The sequence below is a fragment of the Rhyacophila brunnea genome, unplaced genomic scaffold (assembly GCF_057557595.1).
Source record: "Rhyacophila brunnea isolate RB1 unplaced genomic scaffold, BYU_Rbru_1.0 scaffold_13, whole genome shotgun sequence".
In the NCBI taxonomy this organism is placed as follows: domain Eukaryota; kingdom Metazoa; phylum Arthropoda; class Insecta; order Trichoptera; family Rhyacophilidae; genus Rhyacophila; species Rhyacophila brunnea.
Genome location: NW_028232785.1, coordinates 17,643,635 through 17,666,193, shown reverse-complemented (window position 1 = coordinate 17,666,193; position 22,559 = coordinate 17,643,635). Strand labels below are relative to the sequence as shown.

Below are 22,559 nucleotides of genomic sequence, written 5' to 3'. Positions count from 1 at the left end.
TTATATCGTGAGAGATATTATTTTTTTTAAATTTAGTGACTTGATACTTGAACCACTAAATTTGCCCTAAAACTTTTTTATTTAGTGCATCCGATTAGGTATATTTATGTTAACTTTAAGCATGATTTTTAAAATTTTTATCTCTTATATTAAGCTAGTAATTTTATTTTGAGTGGCCGTCAAGTTTTAACACCAAACATTTTTTTCCTCATTTTTTAAATGCACACCTTTGAGTAATTTAATTACATGATTTTTCATGAAGTTTTTAATGATTTTCCATTTAAATTACGCGAAAAATTCGCATTTTTCCATTTTCACTAAGTAGCCCGTCAAAATGTCCCGAACAAAAACAGCCGCATCCGTTTTCCTAGTGGTTGGCCTGTATCGGCTGCATCTGTCATCAGGAAGTGATTGAATGTCGGTCTGTGTATCAACTCTGAGGATCCTACCGCCTGGAGACACCACATGAATTCCTGCTGGGCCTGTGGTGGGATTGTCGCCAATTGGCGAGGATGGGGCCTCGACAATAATAAAATTGATGACTGGAGCGTTGTAGCTTCTTCCTCGTGGAGTGACTTAGGTGCAGAGTTGAGTCGCCCCTGAAGGGATCGAGCCTTTCTGAGGGACCAACTGCCTTCTTGTAACTGCGTTAGCAGATGATGACAGAGTACCACAACCTTCTCCGGCGATAGGAATCTCCGATTGTTGTGTCTTTCCCACTTGATACCCAAGAACTCTCATTGTTGGCTGGGGATCAGACAAGATTTTTTCATTTTTATTATCCACCCTAATCACTGTAGGAAGATTATCATGTATTCCATCTGGACCGAGAGTGTTTCTCGGGATTGGTTGGCTACTAGGAAGTCGTCTAGGTAAGTGACTGTTCTCAAGCCATTCTTTCGTAGGTCTTCGGGACCCAATTGGTCAGGGACGCAAACATAATCGGAGCGGCGGACAGCCCGATGGGAATACGTGAATTATAAGAGCTCCCGTTGATAGGCTAGTCGAAGAAGTCGACGGTGTAGAGAAGCTATGGGTACATGGAGGTACGCGTTGGCTTAGGTCTATTTTTATTAGTTCTTTTTGCAAGAAGGCTGGAATCTTGTAATGGTGAAATGGGTTGATTGGCTTTGGTTGTAGGAACGCATTCAAATGCTTAAGGGCGTAGGACTCCGTCTTGTTGCCTGAAACAGAAACAGGGTTGAGAGAAAACTTGGATTGGGTCCGCTTTCTCTAGAACTCCTGAGTTTTTCTAACTCCACTCTAAAAAAATGTCTATCATAGTTTATACTATTTTAAGACATTAATTAATTTATATAACAATAATTAACATTGGAATAATATGAATAATGGAAATTGTAACAATATATATACTTCATACCATAAAGTATCATCGTTTCTAACGTTTGGCAAAACTTAATTACGCACCGCGGCCATATTTGGAACTATTTTCGGTTTTGTTATGTTGGCCGGCCTGCCATTGCGCAAAAGAGATCGCCTTGGTGGATCGATTCCCTCTCAGTCATAGGGCTTCGCAGTGGACGGACGTGTCCCGACTCGGGGTCGGGGACGGCGCATCAGGACTTCACTCCAACATGGACCGGTAATCTCGTATCCACTTGCATAACGTTGTTTTAACTTCTTTTAAGTTTAGATTTAACGAAGAAAATATTTATGTGAAATAAATAATAGTGTTAGAGTATATAAAATACTTTTATTTGTTTATTTAGACAAGATAACCATCAACAATACAAGTTTGATTAAAATAAAATTAACTATTATTGTGTTGACGACAAATACAATATATACCTACTTATAATAAAATGTACAAACATTCTAAGATTCTGACAATTGTTTTTCATTAAATAAAAACATAGTTCATTTATAAACTTCAACATCATTTAATGGAACAAGTGCGTGCCTGCACATCAGGGGACCTGGCAGTTAGACGCTGCTTGGATTGCATGACGTCAGTTGCGTCTAACTGTTAAATAAACGTATTTATTATTTTTTTAAGGTTGCTACAATTACGTATGGCAGGAAAGAATATGATTTATTATCCGTGAGCATCCAGCGATTCCACCTGTAAAATGTGCAGGTACATACACGTCACTGACATAATGATTTTGTACACATACCGATTGATTGTGATTGATTAAAAAATCAATCCCGAAAGTTTCAGAATAATGTTTACTAATCCCGGAATTCATAGGTATCGGAAATTGTCCAGGATCCCGTGATTAGATTCCCTAATGTCAATACGCTTAGACGCTATGGCCCAAATACTAATAATTTGTCACATAAATACCAGTGGCCAATACTACCAACATGATGTTTGACAGAGTGGCACGTCTTCATAAACGACATAACATAAGTATAAAATAATGGAAAATAAGTTAGCAAGCATCTATAGTAGTATGTGTCATTTTATGTTTATTAAGATTATAAAGTTTGCATTAATACGGATTTTCACCGGTATGTGTTATTTTATGTGTTTTAAGACTGCTAGATGACGTGCACCTATATGAACATATATTGCATTTATAAGGTTTTTCACCAGTATGTGTCATTTTGTGTTTTTTAAGACTACCAGATGTCGTGCATCTGTATAAACATAAATTGCATTTATAAGGTTTTTCACCAGTATGTGTTATTTTATGTGTTTTAAGACTACTAGATGACGTGCACCTATATGAACATATATTGCATTTATAAGGTTTTTCACCAGTATGTGTCATTTTGTGTTTTTTAAGACTACCAGATGTCGTGCATCTGTATAAACATAAATTGCATTTATAAGGTTTTTCACCAGTATGTGTCATTTTATGTATTTTAAGATTACTAGATATCGAGCATCTATATGAACATACATTGCATTTAAAAGGTTTTTCACCCGTATGTGTCATTTCATGTGTTTTAAGACTGCTAGATGATGTGCACCTATATGAACATATATTGCATTTATAAGTTTTTTCACCAGTATGTGTCATTTTATGTTTTTTAAGACTACCAGATGTCGTGCATCTATATGAACATAAATTGCATTTATAAGGTTTTTCACCAGTATGTGTCATTTTATGTATTTTAAGATTACTATATCTCGAGCATCTATATGTACATACATTGCATTTAAGAGGTTTTTCACCAGTATGTGTTATTTTATGTGTTTTAAGACTGCTAGATGATGTGCACCTATATGAACATATATTGCATTTATAAGTTTTTTCACCAGTATGTGTCATTTTATGTTTTTTAAGACTACCAGATGTCGTGCATCTATATGAACATAAATTGCATTTATAAGGTTTTTCACCAGTATGTGTTATTTTATGTGTTTTAAGATGGCTAGATGACGTGCACCTATATGAACAAATATTGCATTTATAAGGTTTTTCACGAGTATGTGTCATTTTATGTTTTTTAAGACTACCAGATGTCGTGCATCTGTATGAACACAAATTGCATTTATAAGGTTTTTCACCAGTATGTGTCATTTTATGTGTTTTTAAATTACTAGATATCGAGCAACTATATGAACATACATTGCATTTATAAGATTTTACACCAGAATGTGACATCTCATGTGTTTTAAGACTACTAGATGTCGAGCATTTATATGAACATACACTGCATTTATAAGGTCTTTCGTCAGTATGTGTCATTTTATGTATTTTAAGATTATAAGATCTCGAGCATTTAAACGAACATACAATGCATTTATAAGGTTTTTCACCAGTATCTGTATTTTTATGTGATTTGTTATTAGTATGTTGCAAGAATACATTGCTTTGATTTTGATCTGCAATCACGTTCATGTGAACAATTTTGTGAGTTTTTACAGCACTTCTGCATCCAAAAATTGCGTTACAAATGGAGCAAATAAAATTACGTGAGAAATGGATTACTCTTCTCAGAATAAGTCGAACTTCCTTCAGAGCATCTCGTTCTAAGATTTCTTTTTTAACGTTCTTCTCATCTATCGTCACCTCTGAATACTGTATCGTTCTAACCTGGATTCCATCATCTGAAGAATGTTGATTCAAATCTGTATCGTGATATCTCGTGAAACATCCTTTGGTAGAAACCTAAAAAACCAAAATTATTGTAATTATAAATTATATTTTATACTATTCCTTTTAAAATATGTTTTTACGTATTTGCTTTTCAGCATCTTCAGACTAATTAAGTTAAGAAATGAGAGTAAAAATGATGTTAAGAAATTATAATAGTATGACACGTCCGTAGGCGTCGGCTATACGCTGATGCCTCTATAAACTACTTGGGACCTAACCATATACCCCGGTCTCCTAGTCAACGAGGACAACCGACTGTATGCGCCGATCTCTTGACTAGCTGAGATTAGAATATCAAGGTCTAAGACCCGCGGTTTACTCAGGCGAATCTGTCAGGTCAACCGTGGAAGAAATGAAAGTCGGCCATAGGGGCTATAAAAAGTATATGTTATACTAACTACTAGACTAATTAATACTAAAATACTAAATACTGAATATTTTGAATCAAATTTTAAATAAGAAGGTAACTTGATTACGAAAAGGTGTCAGACTCTCTCCAAATTTTTAGTTATACAGTACTTGCACTTGCTATTAATATAATGAACTATTCTATTTTCAACGAACAATGAATTCACAAGATTTAAGAAATAAGAACATTCTTCATTGAATCTTGGTACTACTGGGATACCCGCCCATGTGCTGTACCCATTAAGCTATGTGCATCCGATATAATAAATATTGTATTCCGCAGGGCATCGTATTTCTATCAAAAGTATTTAATATCACCAAGAATCTAGATGACGTCCAATTAGGGATCATAATCGTCTCGCATTTCATATATAAAATTTCAAGGATGAACAGAGGGTATTTAAAATAAACTTTATATTGATTCAGTAAGTTTCTACCTGATTAATTGGCTTGTATTCAGAATATGAGCAACCGGGTAGAGGATCTTCATAGTTGATTGAGCGTTCTGTGTCTTCCAAAAACTCGTCCTTGAAGTCCACGGGCTGAAAATCGTCCTCATATTTAATATTGGCAGGATCTGATATTGTGTTCTGAAAGAATAATAGTAGAGTAGTATTAGGCGTCCACACATATGGTTTAATAATGCCTAATGAATATTGGTAGGTAGGTACTAACCAAACTAGTTCATTAATAATTTTATTGTAAGAGAGTCTTGTTAGGAACAATGTCGTTGTATTGCATCATTACAGAAATCCAGCATCCCGTAGCTGTTTGCAGGCCGTAGCTGATCGAAAACACTGTAGATAGTATGGGAATGGGACGACTGGACTCCGGACAATTTGACGCCATACTGTCGAAGACACGTATACTGGACATAGACGAGGTATTTTAATCAGTTCCGATCTACTACTTAGTAGTTTGAATTCATTTTACTCTTAACATAATGTATTATATATTGCGGACTGAGAATTACAATGCCTAAGGCTTTAAATAAAATAAAAAACTCTTTTTGCGTTGGAACTAAAACATGCACGATTAAATCGAAGGCAATTTTTATACAATTTTCATCTTTAGGTACACATCTTCCTTGGTCTGATCTAGACGGTTGAAATTATACAAAAACACTAAACCTACTTTGGTTTTCGAATTTAATGAAAGAATTGAATGAAAGAACTAATGGGTCCCGACTGAAAGGAGATACGTGTTATGCCGAATGTTCGAAATTGAGAATTTTTGCCTAGGTAATTCATATAAAAGTCAAGCCCGTTGTCTTATTATTGGGTAAATTATCAGCCGAGTGCGTGAATTCGCCAGTGTATGGAATTCTTAAACTGTCAACATGACAGTAGAAAAAGTAGATTTAATACGGATGGTTTTATTAGTTATAATATTATTATTAGGTTAGGTTAGGTTTTGTAATTCTGATTCAACTGAATGTCCATTTTTAGGTTAGCTAACAAGTGTCAACAGACAATCATACAAACAAACAATCGATCATTGCACGATTGATACCCAAGCACGAATCAAATCGCGAAAATACCTTTTAGTAAAATTCTTCCGTTATCATATTATAGTTCTAGAATTATTTTGGTAATAGTACATGAATATGAACGTAATTGTAGTTATTAATTGGTATATTGTTATAAAATCAATGACATTTGACACATTTGGTTAGTTTTAATAGGTAGTTTCAAAAAACACCACCGTAGCGCTACTATCTAATTCGTTCAATACATGAACTAGGCAGAAAAATTACTGCCGAGTTCACGCAAATTTTTGCCCATTTCATGTAATAGTCAATTTCGCACATTTAGCGAAACATAGGTAGGTACCAAAATAGAACACCTCGAATGGATTTGGGCGATTTTCCCAGCAAGACTACATATTAATATGTGTATCTTGCAACGCCTTGAAAAATAGAGTAGGTTGACAAGTAGCTTTGTTTTAAATCGATCATTTTGATAAAACAAACGGAAAATTATAAAAAATCCGATTTGAAAATCTAACCTCAAAAGTGGAACCGTCGTCCTCTTGCTTAATTCCTTGGTTTATCAAACAGTTTGAATATAATGTTTGGGTGTCAGGCGAGTCTGCATCATGCGAGATTGTGTTGAACTCATCAGGTTCACGTTTAATGTCCATTTTTATGTGTTTATTTATTTACAACGTTAATCGACAGTCTCCACGTGCTTCGCATGGACGAATATTTAGTTGACTGTATTGCCATTTAAAATTTTTTTATTTTATCGGAGGTCGATTTACGTGGATCACCAAATGTCAAAACTCCAACTTTTTGGTGCAAGTACATTAAGGGGCTTTTTTAAACTTCAATTCGAGTGACCCAGCTAAATGCTGAATACTTGTATCACTAAACTTGGGGTTTTTTTTAAAATTTAAATTGTTAAGGTGACATTTTCAACTATAGGCGCGACGAAATTTTGGACTCGCTCGCATTCAGTGAGAGAACGTCGAGCTGGAAACACGCCACTATGCTTCGTGATGGCGATGGGCCAATTAATTCTTAAATCGTGTAAAGATGACTAAAAACGTTACCCATTCACTTTAAAAAGAAAACATGTAAATGAATATATTATAATTGTTACTAATAGAACAATAAACGGAACATAAAATGGACGTATGTTGGATTTATATGACAAATTATATTTCGTTTGACAGGCGTCATTTGCACCCACGACCCGCAATCCGCGCATCGCCTAGCCACGATCTTTTTAGACCGTGCCTCAGCTGATGTACGGCCTAACACTTGCAATATGATTGATTTTTTCTTGTTATACTAACCTAGGTCAGACAATCTAATTAATATTTCCATAAGATCAGTATTTTATGAACCGGAGCTGCGTTCCGTTGAGGTCTGGTTTATTTTGATCCCCAGGTTGGTAGTATTAAAAAATAGTTGGATATAAACCTGACGTCATGATCAGAATTTGACTGGGCGACTCGCGGACCACCAGTTATGGAACACTGCTATACAGGATTTTGGAGGTACCTATCACTGACGCATTTTAAATTACTTGACAACTCGATAGAAATTATTTACGAGACCCTAAATTTATTTTTGCCCGAACTTCCCAACGAAAACCTCACATGAGCATGCAAGTCAAGAGTCTTCCTAACAATAATGCATATTATTACGAACGACGGATTCGACTGACTCGAGACAACCAGCACCCATAGAAAACCAATTACTCGCCTATCTACACGTACCTACACGGAAAACCCAAAGAATGTTTTTAAAAGAATTCGCGTCCCAACGGAATTAATTATTCTAAATTGAGTTAGAATAATCAAAATACCTCATCGCTAATCTATAAATTACTGTAATTTAATATGTCTATTTTTTCGCTCATACGAAATAATGTTATTCAATTTTGTGGTGCACTGCCATAAATCTCTTTTAATTCCGAATACGAGAAGCTAGATAGTTTCGTGTCTCTTTATCAAACTCATTCTTGATGTAACTGGCTGAAAATCATTTATAGATTTGAAATTTGACAGATACGCTCCAAGGCTGCGAAAACACTTTGAATCGAAATAAATAACATTTGTTAAAAATAAGTGATTGTCAGACTATATGCGTACGTGTTTTATAGTTTTCACGGAGATTTAATTCTGTTTCCGTTCTGAAAATACCTATGTAAGATTGGTTGAATATCTCGAACCGGAGATTCCGTCAGAGCCAATATACACAACGAAGTCCAATCGTAAGAACCTATAGCACATTTTAAAGCAGCTGCGAACCGTGTTGCGCTAGCGTATGCTCACAAAAGCATAGCCCTAAAGCGCCCCCCACCCCCCCGGCTAGGATGATCGACGGGCGCCCCTACCTATAGCTCAAGTTAAGGGCACGATGATGATCTACAGTGGTGTTTCCTAAATCATATTCCAGGAATCCCTAGTGTTTGCATGGTCAAATTAACGGCATTCCATGTAACTTTAGCGAATTTTTAACTTGATGCCACTTGATATATTATATGGAGTTGTCGACGATCGCCATCATATTATGAAACTGTTCTTGATCTTTTTGTGGTAGTCAAGAACCCAAGTATCTAACATGCGATCCGTCGCCATATTTGATAAATAGACCGGAAACATACCTAGGTACTAATAATAATAAAATAAAATTCCACACGTGAATTATCATACTTTGTTTTACTAAGTACCTATTGATTTAAATATGTGGTTTGTATATCTCTCGCCGTCGCCGCCGCCCCCCCCCCAAAGCGTGAGTCCTCGGACTAGAGACCTGTCAGCCCCTCTCCCTTGTGGAGGCCATGACATGACGTATCAACGTACTGTTAAGAACTACTTTTCATTTACAACAGTAGAAGACCTGTACACACGACACTCCAAAGAGTGATTACACATTGGAGGATGAATGGAGACTCTAGTTGCAAAAAACACTACCGGAGCGCGACCATCTACTTTGACAATGCATGAGCATTTGACACATTTGGTTTAGTTGGAAAAAACCCAATTTGCCCAATGCATGAATTAGGCAACGGGCTTGTATTTTTCATGATTTAGGCAAAATTTTGACCATTTCATGTAATAGTCTATTTCGCACATTCAAAATAGAACCCCTCGAATGGATTTGGGCGATTGTCCCAGCAAAAGACGACATATTAATATGTGTATCTTGCAACGCCATAAAATAGAGTGGGTTGACAAGTAGCATTGTTTTATGGCGATAATGTTGGCAAACTAAACGGAAAATTATAAAAAATACGATTTGAAAATCTAACCTCAAAAGTGGAAACGTCGTCCTCTTGCTTAATTCCTTGGTTTACCGAACAGTTTGAATTTAATGTTTGCACGTCAGGCGAGTCTGCATCATGCGAGATTGTGTTGCACTCATCAGGTTCACGTTTAATGTCCATTTTTGTGTATTTGTTTAATTAATTTAACAACGTTAATTGACAGCCTCCAGGTGCGTCGCATAGGCAGTAATTTCGTTGACAGTATTGCCATTTAAAATATTTTTTATTTTATTGGAGGTCCATTTACCTGGATCACCCATCTCAAAACTCCAACTTTTTTGTGCATGCACATTAAGGGGCTTCATCTAATTTCAATTTGGGTGACCCAGCTAAATGCTAGATAGGTAGGTACTTGTGTCACTAAACTTTGTACTTATTATTTTTTTTAAATTTAAATTGTAAGCACTTGTGCGTCAGCAGCAGTAACTAAAAGTCCAGTATCTAGAAACTGAGGGGTACTTCGCACAAAGCGCTACTGGAACTCTAATATCATAACCACAAACTATCAAACTGGGCCATCAGGTGTTTTGTACACGATGCCGGTGTTGCAAATCGTTCCAAAATCCAACACGCACGCTGACGTAAATACTAAAATACATCACTCTCTTTAGTTTATTATCCTGTCCATCGAATATTAGTTAATAAATTAATAATGTCTTCGAGCGGGTCAAGTGATGACGAGGCTTTGATACTATAGCAATATTACAGATACAGGAGACAAATTAAAAGAAGATTTTGGATACATCCTTATAAAGACAAAAATATAAACTGCAGACTATTCGTTTCTGCACGTGAACTACGAGAAACGGATTCCAAAATTCTCTCTTATTATAAAATGTACAAGGAAAGCTACCTTGAGCTCCTGCCATTCAAAAAGAAAACACGAAAATGCGGGAATGTGTGAATGCTGAGGAGAGAATCTTAATAACAGAACTCTGAGATACCTAAGCCATTTTTGTATCACTTACCTTATAAACAATATCTATATAATAATTCTTTTGCCACCTCATGGGTAGTTGCTTACTTCTACACTACTTTAAGTACTTACCAAAATAATATATAGGTAGTCATTGTTTGAAAATAATGTTTAATAAAAATAAAAAGGTACAAAAATAAATGCTTAATTTAACCTAGGTAGGTAGTCATAATGATTGAAAATAATGTTTAATAAAAAGGTAAGTACAAAAATAAATGCTTAATTTAACATAGATAGGTAGTCATGTTTGAAAACAATTTTTAAAGCCGCGTTGACACGATCTAAGTAAGATCCAAGTACAATTGGACTGAGTGCCATCTTTATGCACTCGTATGAGACATCTTCATATTAATTATTTCTATCCAAGCTAGCTTGGAAATAGATTTTGGATACATCCTTATATTATAGACAACAATATAAACTGCAGACTATTCGTTGCTGCATATGAACTACTAGAAATGGATTCCTAAATTCTTACTTCATTCCAAGCCTTTTCCTTAATATCTATCTATACAGGAGTAATCTAGTAGTCTGTAATTATACAGGCAGGGGATGTTTTTCGACTTCTTCCACAAAATTTAAATTAAAAATGACGTGTTCGTCCATCTTTGCTCGCGTTTGCCGTCTTGGCTTGTAATCTTGTTATGGGTTATGGCATGACGTTGTTAGAAGTGCTACCAATTTTGGTAAGAAAATATGATTTTTTCAACGAATTTACTGATATTGGTACCTACCACTGTTTAATGGATGACTGGCAACTGAGAGACTGGGAGCCTACATATCGCGTTTCCTCAATTTCAGTTGCGGATACTTTGAAACTGAGAGACTCCAGTCTTACCGTCTGCGAGCCGCCATTGAAATACATTAGATAGATACTGGAGTTTCAGTTCCGGCGGATTTTAGTTCCTGCGTCGGCGGAGGGCCTAAAGCGGAATGAGTGAGTTGGTCGCGTCCAATCTTTCACGCGTGCCGTACCCACGCCAAGTCGTTGTTTTACACATTTTACTACGTTTAACTTTTCACGCGTGCCGTCCGTCAAATCGTTTTTCATACCATAGGTTAGGATAATTTAATATAAAAGTATATTAGTCCATGATTTAATACGTTTTACCACGATCCGTCATAGACGTTTGCAATTTCTCTCGCCAATTTCTTACAGATTTTATGGGGATGTACAAAACATTCCCATGTTTGTGGAAAATCAAATCTGCGGCATACAAAAATAAAAATTTACGCGATGTGGCGTATACAAAAATGATTCATTTATGCAAGGAGGATTTCCTGAGGCTTATAGAGACTTTGTAAGTAATAAAAAAAAACTTAATAAAAAGTAAAAAATTAAATAAAAATAAAGGAAAGTCGACGTACCGGTAGCGGAAGATATGAAATATATGAGCCATCATTGAGGTATTACATCTGCTGCTTTTCACGAAGGATCAAGGGCTTCCAACGGCAAGCATGTCAAATTAATATGGATGCGGTGATAGAAATTGATATTGACGGGAGTGCGGAGGTCGGGGGTATTGAGGATGAATCTCTAATCCAGGATTTTCTTACCGTGAACCACAAAATAAACACAGTAGAAGTTAGTTATAATAAATGGTGTTAATATGTATATTAATGTAGAGAATCTTTCAGTTGTAATATGTTGCTCCAGAATTTTGAACTCGTCCGCCTTCTTGGTCCATTCTGCTTTTATACTTACATGGAAACTGAAAATAAAATATTTTTGTAATTATATTTAATATATATATATATATAACCTGGGTTGACGACAATGAGACCACTCCTAAGCCGACCACACAAACTAGAAAAAGAAAGGCAAATATGATGCTACTGAAATATGAGTCGCTAAGAAACTACAAAAAATGAATTCTGTGCAGGCCATTTATGCGGAAGCACTTATAAATAGAGTTTTAAAAATAGGTCTTTTACAAAAACTGAACGAAGATAATGACATATAAAACGGCGAATTTAATACCCGACCTGGAACATCTTCTTTCTTTTATTCTAACGAGTTTTCGTCCTCCAACTTGGACCGGTAACCTCGTATCCCCTTGCATAACGTTGTTTTAACTTCTTACTAGATTAGATTTAGTGGAGAAAATATTTGTGTGTGATAAATAATAATGTTAAAGTATGTAAAATACTTTCATTTATTTATTTAATAAAAGAAAAGCATCAAAAATACAAGTTTGATTAAAATAAAAATAACAAAATTATTGTGTAGGCGATAAATACAAAACAAACTGTTACACTCCCGAATGGTCTCCATTTGGGGATATCTCTGTGGATCTAGAGAAGCCCGAATCATTAACAAGCCGACAAATAGTTAGAGTTGATTGCGAAAATAAATAAATATCTGTCCGGCAACATTGTCTGAATGCCGTAAAAAAAACACGAATGGCATTGCCGCATTTGTACCGCTCGCTCTATGTGAAAATTAAATTGAAAAGAATTTGTATAAAAATGTAACCATTGGTTGATATTAACGTAAATAAATCTCGTCGTTTCGGATTATAATTCCGGTGTGTGTTATTTGTTCCCCTCCAAGTCCAGAACCCATACGAAAAACCTTAAAAAAAATAAAAGTGACAGCATTTTTCGCAAATGAATAGAGATGGCAATACCTACTTATAATAACATTTACAAACATTCCAAGATTCTGACAATTGCTATTCATTTGTGTATGCGTTTGTTAGTAAATTCAATGAGAAAATTAAAACATAGTTCATTCATAAAATTCGGCACTAAAACAAATGCGTGCCCGCACATCCGGAGCCCTGGCGGTTAGACGCTGCTCGGATTCCAGGACGTAAGTGGCGTCTAACTGTTAAATAAATGCATTTATTATTTTTCTAACGTTGTAAAGATTACGTATGGCAGCAAAAAATATTTATTATCCGTGAGCATCCAGCGATTCCGCTTGTGAAATGTGCAGGTACATACAACTCACTAACATTTTGTCACAATGATTTTGTACACATACCGATTGATTGTGATAAAAATAATAGAACCCGAAAGTTTCAGAATGATGTTTACTAATCCCGGAGTTTATAGGTATCGAAAATTGTCCAGGATCTCGTCATTGAAAATCAGTATAAAATAATGGATAATAATTTAGCAAGCATACGAACATACGCTATATTCAGAAGATTTATACACTGTCATTTTATGTTTATTAAGATTCTTAATTTCCGGGCATATATGCGAAAATACATTGCTTTTATATGGGTTTCTTACCAATATGTGTAATTTTATGTTTTTTAAGATTACCAGATGTCGAGCATCTATATGAACATATATTGCATTCATAAGGTTTTTCACTAGTATGTGTCATTTTATGTATTTTAAGGGTACTAAATATCGAGCAGCTATATGAACACACGTTGCATTTATAAGGTTTTTCACCAGTATGTGTCATTGTATGTATTTTAAGCCTACTAGATAACGAGCAGCTATACGAACACACGTTGCATTTATGGGGTTTTTCACCAGTATGTGTCATTTTATGTATTTTAAGACAACCAGGTGTCGAGGACCTATATGAACATATGTTGCATTTATAAGGTTTTTCACCACTATGTGCCATTTTATGGATTTTAAGATTACTAAGTTGCGAGCAACTAAATGAACACACATTGCATTTGTAAGGTTTTTCACCAGTATGGGTCGTTTTATGTTTTTTAAGACAACTATATCTCGAACATCTATATGAACATACACTGCATTTATGAGGTTTTTCGCCTGTATGTGTCATTTTATGTATTTTAAAATGACCACTTTGCGAGCAGCTATATGAACATACGTTGCATTTATAAGGTTTTTCACCAGTATGTGCCATTTTATGTTTTTTAAGACAACTAGATGTCGAGCAGCTATATAAACATATATTGCATTCATAAGGTGTTTCACCAGTATGTGTCATTTTATGTGTTTTAAGTTTACTAGGTGTCAAGCAACTATATGAACATACATAGCATTTATAAGGTTTTTCACCAGTATCTGTATTTTTATGTGATTTGTTATTAGTATGTTGCAAGAATACATTGCTTTGATTTTGATCTGCAATCACGTTCATGTGAACAATTCTGTGAGTTTTAAGAGCAGTTCTGCATCCAAAAACTACGTTACAAATGGAGCAAATAAAATTACGAGAGAAATGGATTACTCTTCTCAGAATTAGTCGAACTTCCTTCAGAGGATTTTGTTCTACGATTTCTTTTTTAACGTTTTGCTCATCTATCGTCACTTCTGAACACTGTATCGTTCTATCCCGGATTCCATCATCTGAAGATTGTTGACTTTCATCTGTATCGTGATACCTCGTGAAACATCCTTTGGTAGAAACCTAAAAAACCAAAATTATTGTAATTATAAATTATCTTTTATACTATTCCTTTTAAGATATGTTTTCAACGTATTTGCTTTTCAGCATCTTCAGACATTTGGTAAAGAAATGAGAGTAAAAATGACGACAAGACATTATAATAGTATGACACGACCGTGGGCATCGGCCATACGCTGACACCTCTATAAACTACTTGGCGACCTAACCATATACCCCGGTCTCCTAGTCAACGAGGACAACCGACTGTACTACACTGTACTACGTCGACTGTACTAAAATACTAAATATTTTGATTCAAATTTTAAATAAGTAGGTACCTTGAATACGAAACGGTGTCAGACAATCTCCAAATGTATCGTTATAACGTACGTGTACTTGCTATTAATATAATGAACTATTTTATTTTCAACGAATAATTAAATCACAAGATTTAAGAAATTAGAAAATTCTTCATTGAATCAAGGTACTCCTGGGATACCCGCCCATGTGCTGTACCAATTAAGCTATATGCATCCCATATAATAAATATTGTATTCCGCAGGGCATCGTGTTTCTATCAAAAGTATTTAATATCACCTAGAATCTAGATGACGTCCATTATAGGTTCATAATCGTCTCGCATTTCATGGATAAAATATCTAGGATGAACAGAGGGTATTTAAAATGAACTAGATTCAATAAGTGTCTACCTGATATACTGGCTCGTATTCAGAATATGAGCAAACGGGCAGAGGATCTTCATAATTGATTGAGCGTTCTGTGTTTTCCAAAAACTCGTCCTTGAAGTCTACGGGCTGAAAATTGTCCTCATATTTAATATTGGCAGGATCTGATATTGTGTTCTGAAAGAATAATAGTAGAATAGCTTTAGGCATCCACACATATGGTTTAATAATGTATATTTCTAGGTAGGTAACAACCAATCTAGATCATTATTAATTTTATTGTAAGAAAGTCTTGGTGGGAACAATGTCGTCGCGTTGCGTCATTACAGAAAGCCAGCATCTCGTAGCTCTTTAAAGGCCGTAGCTGACCGAAAACACTGTAGATAGTATGGGAATGGGACGACTGGACTCCGGACAATTGGACGCCGCACTGTCGTAGACACGTATACAGTACATAGACGAAGTATTTTAATCATTTCCTATCTACTACTAAGTAGTTTGAATTATTTTTCTCTTAACATAATGTATTCTTTATTGCGGATTCTGAATTATCATGCCTAAGGCTTTATAACTATTTTTGTTAGATTTTAAAGATATGCACGATTAAATTATTATTTACGTCTGCATATTTACATTCTCACCAACTATTAAATCATAATATAATCATTTAAATATATATCTAAATAAAAAAAATCTATCGAAATGGACAATTTTACGTTCTACCGAAGCGCTCGATAATTTTTCAATCAATCGTATGTATAATAATATATAATAATGTATAATACTTTGCAATATGATTGATTTTTTGTTGTAATATTAGTTACCTAGATCAGACAGTCAAATTAATATTTCCATAAGATGGAGAAAAAAAACAGGATTTTATGAACCGGAGCTGCGTTCCGTTGAGCTCTGGTTTTTTTTGATCCCCAGGTTGGTAGTATTAAAAAATAGTTGGATATAAACCTGACGTCATGATCAGAATTTGACTGGGCGACTCACGCACGACCGGTTATGGAACACTGCTCTACAGGATTTTGGAGGTACCTATCACTGAAGCATTTAAATTACTTTACAACCCAACGAAAACCTCACATGAGCATAGTCAAGAGTGTTACTTACAATAATGCATATTATTACGAACGACGGGTTTGGAACTGCCGTTCCACGGTTCTGATCGACTGACTCGTGAGCGCCAGCACCCATAGATACTCTCCTATCTACACGTACCTACACGGAAAACCCAAAAAATGTTTTTAAAAGACTACGCGTCCCAACGAAATTAATTCTAAATTGAGTTTGAAAAATCTAATTGCCTACATCACCATTTATCAATATATTAATGTAAATTAATATAAGTCTATTTTTTCGGTCCAACTAAATAATGTTAATCAATTTTGTGGTGCACTGCCATAAATCTCTTTCAATTCCGAATACGAGAACCTAGATAATTTCGTGTCTCTTTATCAAACTCATTCTTGATGTAACTGGCTGAAGATCATTCATAGATTACATATTTGACAGATACGGTTCAAGGCTGCGAAAATACTTTGATTCGAAATAAATAACATTTGTAAAAATTAGTGATTGTCAGATTATATGCGTACGTGTTTTCTCGTTTTCATTGAGATTTAATTCTTTTTCCGTTCTGAAAATACATATAAAAACTATGTAAGATTGGTTGAATATCTCGAACCGGAGATTCCTTCATAGCCAATGTACACAACGAAGTCCAATCGTAAGAACCTATAGCACATTTTAAAGCAGCTGCAAACCGTGTTGCGTTAGCATGTGCGCACAAAAGCACATGATGCATAGGCCTTAAGCGCCCCCTCCCCCCCCGGCCAGGATGAATGACGGGCCCACTACTTTGTGGGACCAACCAACTTATGGAGTTGTCGACACTCGCCATCATATTATTATGAAACTGTTCTCGATCTTTTTGTGGTAGTCAAGAACCCAAGTATCTAACATGGGATCCGTCACCATATTTGACAAATAGTCCGGAAACATACCTACTAATAATATTTGAAATAAAATTCCACATGTGAATTATCATACTTTTTTTCTATTGAATCAAATTTGTGGTTTGTATATCTCACTTAACTAGTCGCCGCCGTCCCCCCCAAAGCGCGGGCCTTCGGGCTGGAGCCCTGTCAGCCCCTCTGTGCAATGTGCGAATTTGAGTATTACATGAAATGGGCAAAATTTTGCCTAATTCACGTAAAAGTCAAGCCCGTTGCCTTATTCATGAGCGCGTTGCGTATATTATCTGCCGAGTGCGTGAATTCGCCATCGTACCTATGGAATTCTTAAACTGTCAACATGGCAGTAGAAAAAGTCGATTTAATACGGATGGTTTTCTGGGTTATAATATTATTATTAGCTTAGGTTAGGTTTTGTAATTCTGAATTCAACTGAATGTCCATTTTTAGGTTAGCTAACAAGTGTCAACAGACTATCAAATCATACTATCACAAACAAACAATCGACCATTGCACGATAGATACCTACCCAAGCACGAATCAAATCGCGAAAATACCCTTTAATAAAATTCTTCCGTTATCATATTATAGTTCTAGATTTTTTTTGGACATAGTAAGTGGATATGAACGTCATTGTAGTTATTAATTGGTATATGATATAGTTATATAATCAATAACATTTGACACATTTAGTTAGTTTGGTTAGTTGCAAAAAACACCACCGTAGCGCTACTATCTAATTTGTCCAATGCATGAACTAGGCAGAAAAATTACTGCCGAATTCACGCAAATTTTTGCCAATTTCATGTAATAGTCAATTTCGCACATTTAGCGTAACATAGGTACCAAAATAGAACCCCTCGAATAGATTTGGGCGATTGTCCAAGCAAAAGACTACATATTAATATGTGTATCTTGCAACGCCTTGAAAAATAGAGTAGGTTGACAAGTAGCTTTGTTTTAAATCGATCATTTTGTTAAAACAAACGGAAAATTATAAAAAATCCGATTTGAAAATCTAACCTCAAAAGTGGAACCGTCGTTCTCTTGCTTAATTCCTTGGTTTATCAAACAGTTTGAATATAATGTTTGCGCGTCAGGCAAGTCTGCATCATGCGAGATTGTGTTGAACTCATCAGGTTCACGTTTAATGTCCATTTTTATGTGTTTATTTAATTACTTTAACAACGTTAATCGACAGGCTCACGTGCTTCGCATGGACAAATATTTCGTTGACAGTATTGCCATTTAAAATATTTTAAACTTTTTGGTGCACGCACATTAAGAGGCTTCTTCAATTTGGTGACCCAGCTAAATGCTGGATACTTGTGTCACTAAACTTGGGTTTTTTTTTTAAATTTAAATTGTTAACACTTGTGCGTCTCTAGGTAGTGAACGTTAGTGCACGATTTTGTTTTGCGTTTTCACCTAGGTATATGCAGCGCGCTATATGATTTTTATGTTTGTAATTATGCAAAACCTGACTGCGTCCGTTTTTTTATATAGAAATCTTTTGTTGCATAGCTTAAGTACGCGTCTTTGGATATTTTTTTGGAAAAAAATCTCATAAAGTGCGTGAGATATTTGATATGAAATATTTGATGAATGTTTAGTAGTAGAACCATTCAACAAACTTTTTATTAGGCCATCAATATGTCTATTATTGGCTAACGTTTGTGGAGGTGCTTTTTTTTGTTGTCGAGATCGTGGGAGATGTTATTTTTTAAATTTAGTGACTTGATACATGAACCATTAAATTTGCTTTACGAATACGATTTTGTACGTTAATTTAAGCTTTTAACACGATTTTAAGATATTTTATTCCTTACGGTAAGCAGGAAATTTGATTTTGAGTAGCCGTTTTAACCCTAAACATTTTTTTCACATTTTGTATTGTGTACCTTAGACTAATTTTATTGCATGTTTATTCATGAATTTTGTCAATGTCATCAGCTATCGGTTTATTTTATCTACCAGTTTAGGGAAGTCAACGCTGATCGGACACTGCCAGGTGGTGCTTGTATCCCTGCTTCTAACAGGACTGACCTTATCCAATTCCCTATGCCCTGGTGGCTAGTTTTGATGGTCCTCTTGAAGATATAAATAATTCTGAAATAACCCCACCTTCCTCTCTCTCCTTGGGTTTGACACGCATACGAGTTACCGTAGCCTGAATACTGGATCGATGACATTCTGACACGTGCTTAACTTCCACCCCGATTGACGATGCTTGGCGGTATCTGTCTCTCACGCCAAACACTGGCCATAAAATTATGTGGTCACCTGTATCCACTAATTCATTGTCTACATTACTGAGTAGTGTGAGGCTATACACCCTACGTCCCGATTCGAGAAGCAGCAGTGTAGCTGTCCTGGGATACGTTTCGTATAGGCTGTATTCCACCGGCGTTGTTTTCCTAAGATGACCTACCACTCGTCTTGAATGCCAAACCGGAGGTTTTACGGGTTTGGTTTTATGTGCGTACAGAAATTGCCGTTAACATGTGCCGTACTACCACGTTGCTGCTGCTATCTCTAATTATCATTGGTTTCCAAAATGTGGCTATGGCCGACCTAGGTGGACGGTTGGTCACCGTATCGACTAGTGTCATCTCTAGGTGAGGTACCTATTGTCCGCTCCCCAAAAGCACTATTTCCAGCTCGGTGCCACTAGTAGGTTCCTCCCGTTTGCTGAGTTCAGGTGTGCTAGGACTCGTGGAAGTAAGTTTGGTGAGGAAAATATTCACGCCAGTTTGAAGTCCCATACTCGGCTCAAGGCGTCGTGAAACGGAGCGCTACTGTTTGTAACGTCTCGTGAGAGGTACATTGCAACGACATATGCTGTTTCGGATGCGAAAAAATCCACATCGGGAACCCCTCATTTTTGAAACAAGGGGACGGTTGCGGTGTTGATGAGGTGCCATTCGGGAAAGAGTTTCTTGCGGAAGAGATTGCATCCGGGATTGAATTGCAGAGATAAGTGCGAACATTTTCTTCCTGTTGTAATGCCATGCTAACTGGTCCTGTTTCCACATACTTGATTCGACGTGGTGTTCATCCAGTTGGGTTCCGCAGCCTGTATGGGTTGCATCTGTCATCAGAAAGTGATTGAATGTCGGTCTGTGTATCAGCTCTGAGGATCCTACCGCCTGGAGACACCACATGATGTCCTGCTGGGCCTGGCTTTGGTTATAGGGACGCATTCAAACGCTTTAGGCCGTAGGGCACCCCGTCTTGTTGCCTGATCAGAAACAGGGTTGAGAGAAAATTGGGTTTTTTTTAACTCCACTCTAAAAAAAATGTCTACCGTAGTTCATACTATTTTAAGAAATTCAATAATTAATATAATAATAATTAACATTGATATTGTGTTCGTTCAATTGGGGAAATTGTAACAATATTTATACTTCATACCATAAAGTATCACCGTTTCTATTTTCGTACTTGTTATGTTGGCTGGCCTGCCACGGTGCAAAAGAGATCGTCTCGGTGGACGATTCCCTATCTCAGTCACAGGCCTCGTAGTGAACGGGCGTATCCTGACTCGGGGTCCGGGATGGCGCGTCAGTACTTAGACCGGTAACCTCGTATCCACATGCATAACGTTGTTTTAACTTCTTTTAAGTTTAAAATTAATGGAGAAAATATTTGTGTGAAATAAATAATACGAGTAGCATTAAATTATGTAAAATACTTTCATTTGTTTATTTAGACAAGAAAACCATCAAAAATACAAGTTTGGTTAAAATAAAAATAAATATTATTGAGTTGACGATAAATACAATATATACCTACTTATAATAAAATTTACAAACATTCCAAGATTCTAACAATTGCTTTTCATTCAATTAAAACATAGTTCATTTATAAAATTCAACATCATTCAATGAAACAAGTGCGAGCCCGCACATCAGAGGACCTGGCGGTTTGACGCTGCTTGGATTGCAGGACGTCAGTGGCGTCTAACTGTTAAATGAACGATTTATTATTTTTCTAAGGTTGCTACAATTACGTATGGCAGCAAAAAATATTATTTATTATCTGTGAGCAACCGGCGATTCCAACTGTGAAATGTGCAGGTACATACACGTCACTAACATAATGATTTTGTACACATACCGATTGATTGTGATTGATATAAAAATCAATCCCGAAAGTTTCAGAATAATGATTAGTAATCCCGGAATTTATAGGTATCGAAAATTGTCCGGGATCCCGTGATTTCTCTAGTGTCAATACGCTTAGACGATATGGCACAATTTCTAAATATTTGTCACATACATATTAGTGGCCAATACTACCAACATGATGTTTGACAGATTGCATAAATGGTACGTCTTCATAACGACATAACATAAGTATAAAAAAATGGATAATAAGTTAGCAAGCATCTATACGAACATATTATGTTATATTAAGAAGGTTATACACTAGTATGTGTCATTTTATGTTTATTTAGATTCTTAAGTTCCGAGCATCTATATGAACATACATTGGATTTATACGGGTTTTCACCAGAATGTGTCAGTATATGTTTTTTTAGATTACTAGATATCGAGCATCTATATGAACATACATTGCATTTATAAGGTTTTTTACTAGTATGTGTCATTTTATGTGTTTTAAGACTACTAGATAACGAGCATCTATATGAACATACATTACATTTATAAGGTTTTTCACCAGTATGTGTTATTTTATGTCTTTTAAGACTACTAGATGTCGAACATCTATATGAACATACATTGCATTTATAAGGTTTTTCACCAGTATGTGTCATTTTATGTGTTTTAAGATAACTAGATCTCGAGCATCTAAATGAACATACATTGCATTTATAAGGTTTTTCACCAGTATGTGTCATCTTATGTGTTTTAAGATTACCAGATGTCAAGCAACTATATGAACATACATTACATTTATAAGATCTTTCATTATTATGTGTCATTTCATGTTTTTTAAGAACATTAGATGTCGAACATCTATATGAACATACAATGCATTCATAAGGTTTTTCACCAGTATGTGTCATTTTATGTGTGTTAAGATAACCACTTTGCGAGCAGCTATATGAACATACATTGCATTTATAAGGTTTTTCACCAGTATGTTTCATTTTATGTGTTTTAAGATAACCACTTTGCGAGCAGCTATATGAACATACATTGCATTTATAAGGTTTTTTACCAGTATGTGTCATTTTATGTGTTTTAAGATAACCACTTTGCGAGCAGCTATATGAACATACATTGCATTTATAAGGTTTTTTACCAGTATGTGTCATTTTATGTGTTTTAAGATAACCACTTTGCGAGCAGCTATATGA

The 22,559-nt window shown here is 35.6% G+C and overlaps 1 protein-coding gene across 1 annotated transcript; it reads right to left on the bottom strand.

Moving 5' to 3' along the window:
- Window positions 1–649: 649 nt before the first annotated feature.
- LOC147076728 (uncharacterized) lies at window positions 650–6,698 on the bottom strand. Its single transcript, XM_085941601.1, has 4 exons — window positions 6,489–6,698; window positions 4,919–5,071; window positions 3,890–4,085; window positions 650–747 (listed from the first exon to the last, which is right to left on the bottom strand). The coding sequence occupies exons 1-4, from the start codon at window positions 6,621–6,623 to the stop codon at window positions 650–652; spliced, it is 582 nt and encodes a 193-aa protein (XP_085797727.1). The 5' UTR covers window positions 6,624–6,698.
- Between the last annotated feature and the right edge of the window lie 15,861 nt (window positions 6,699–22,559).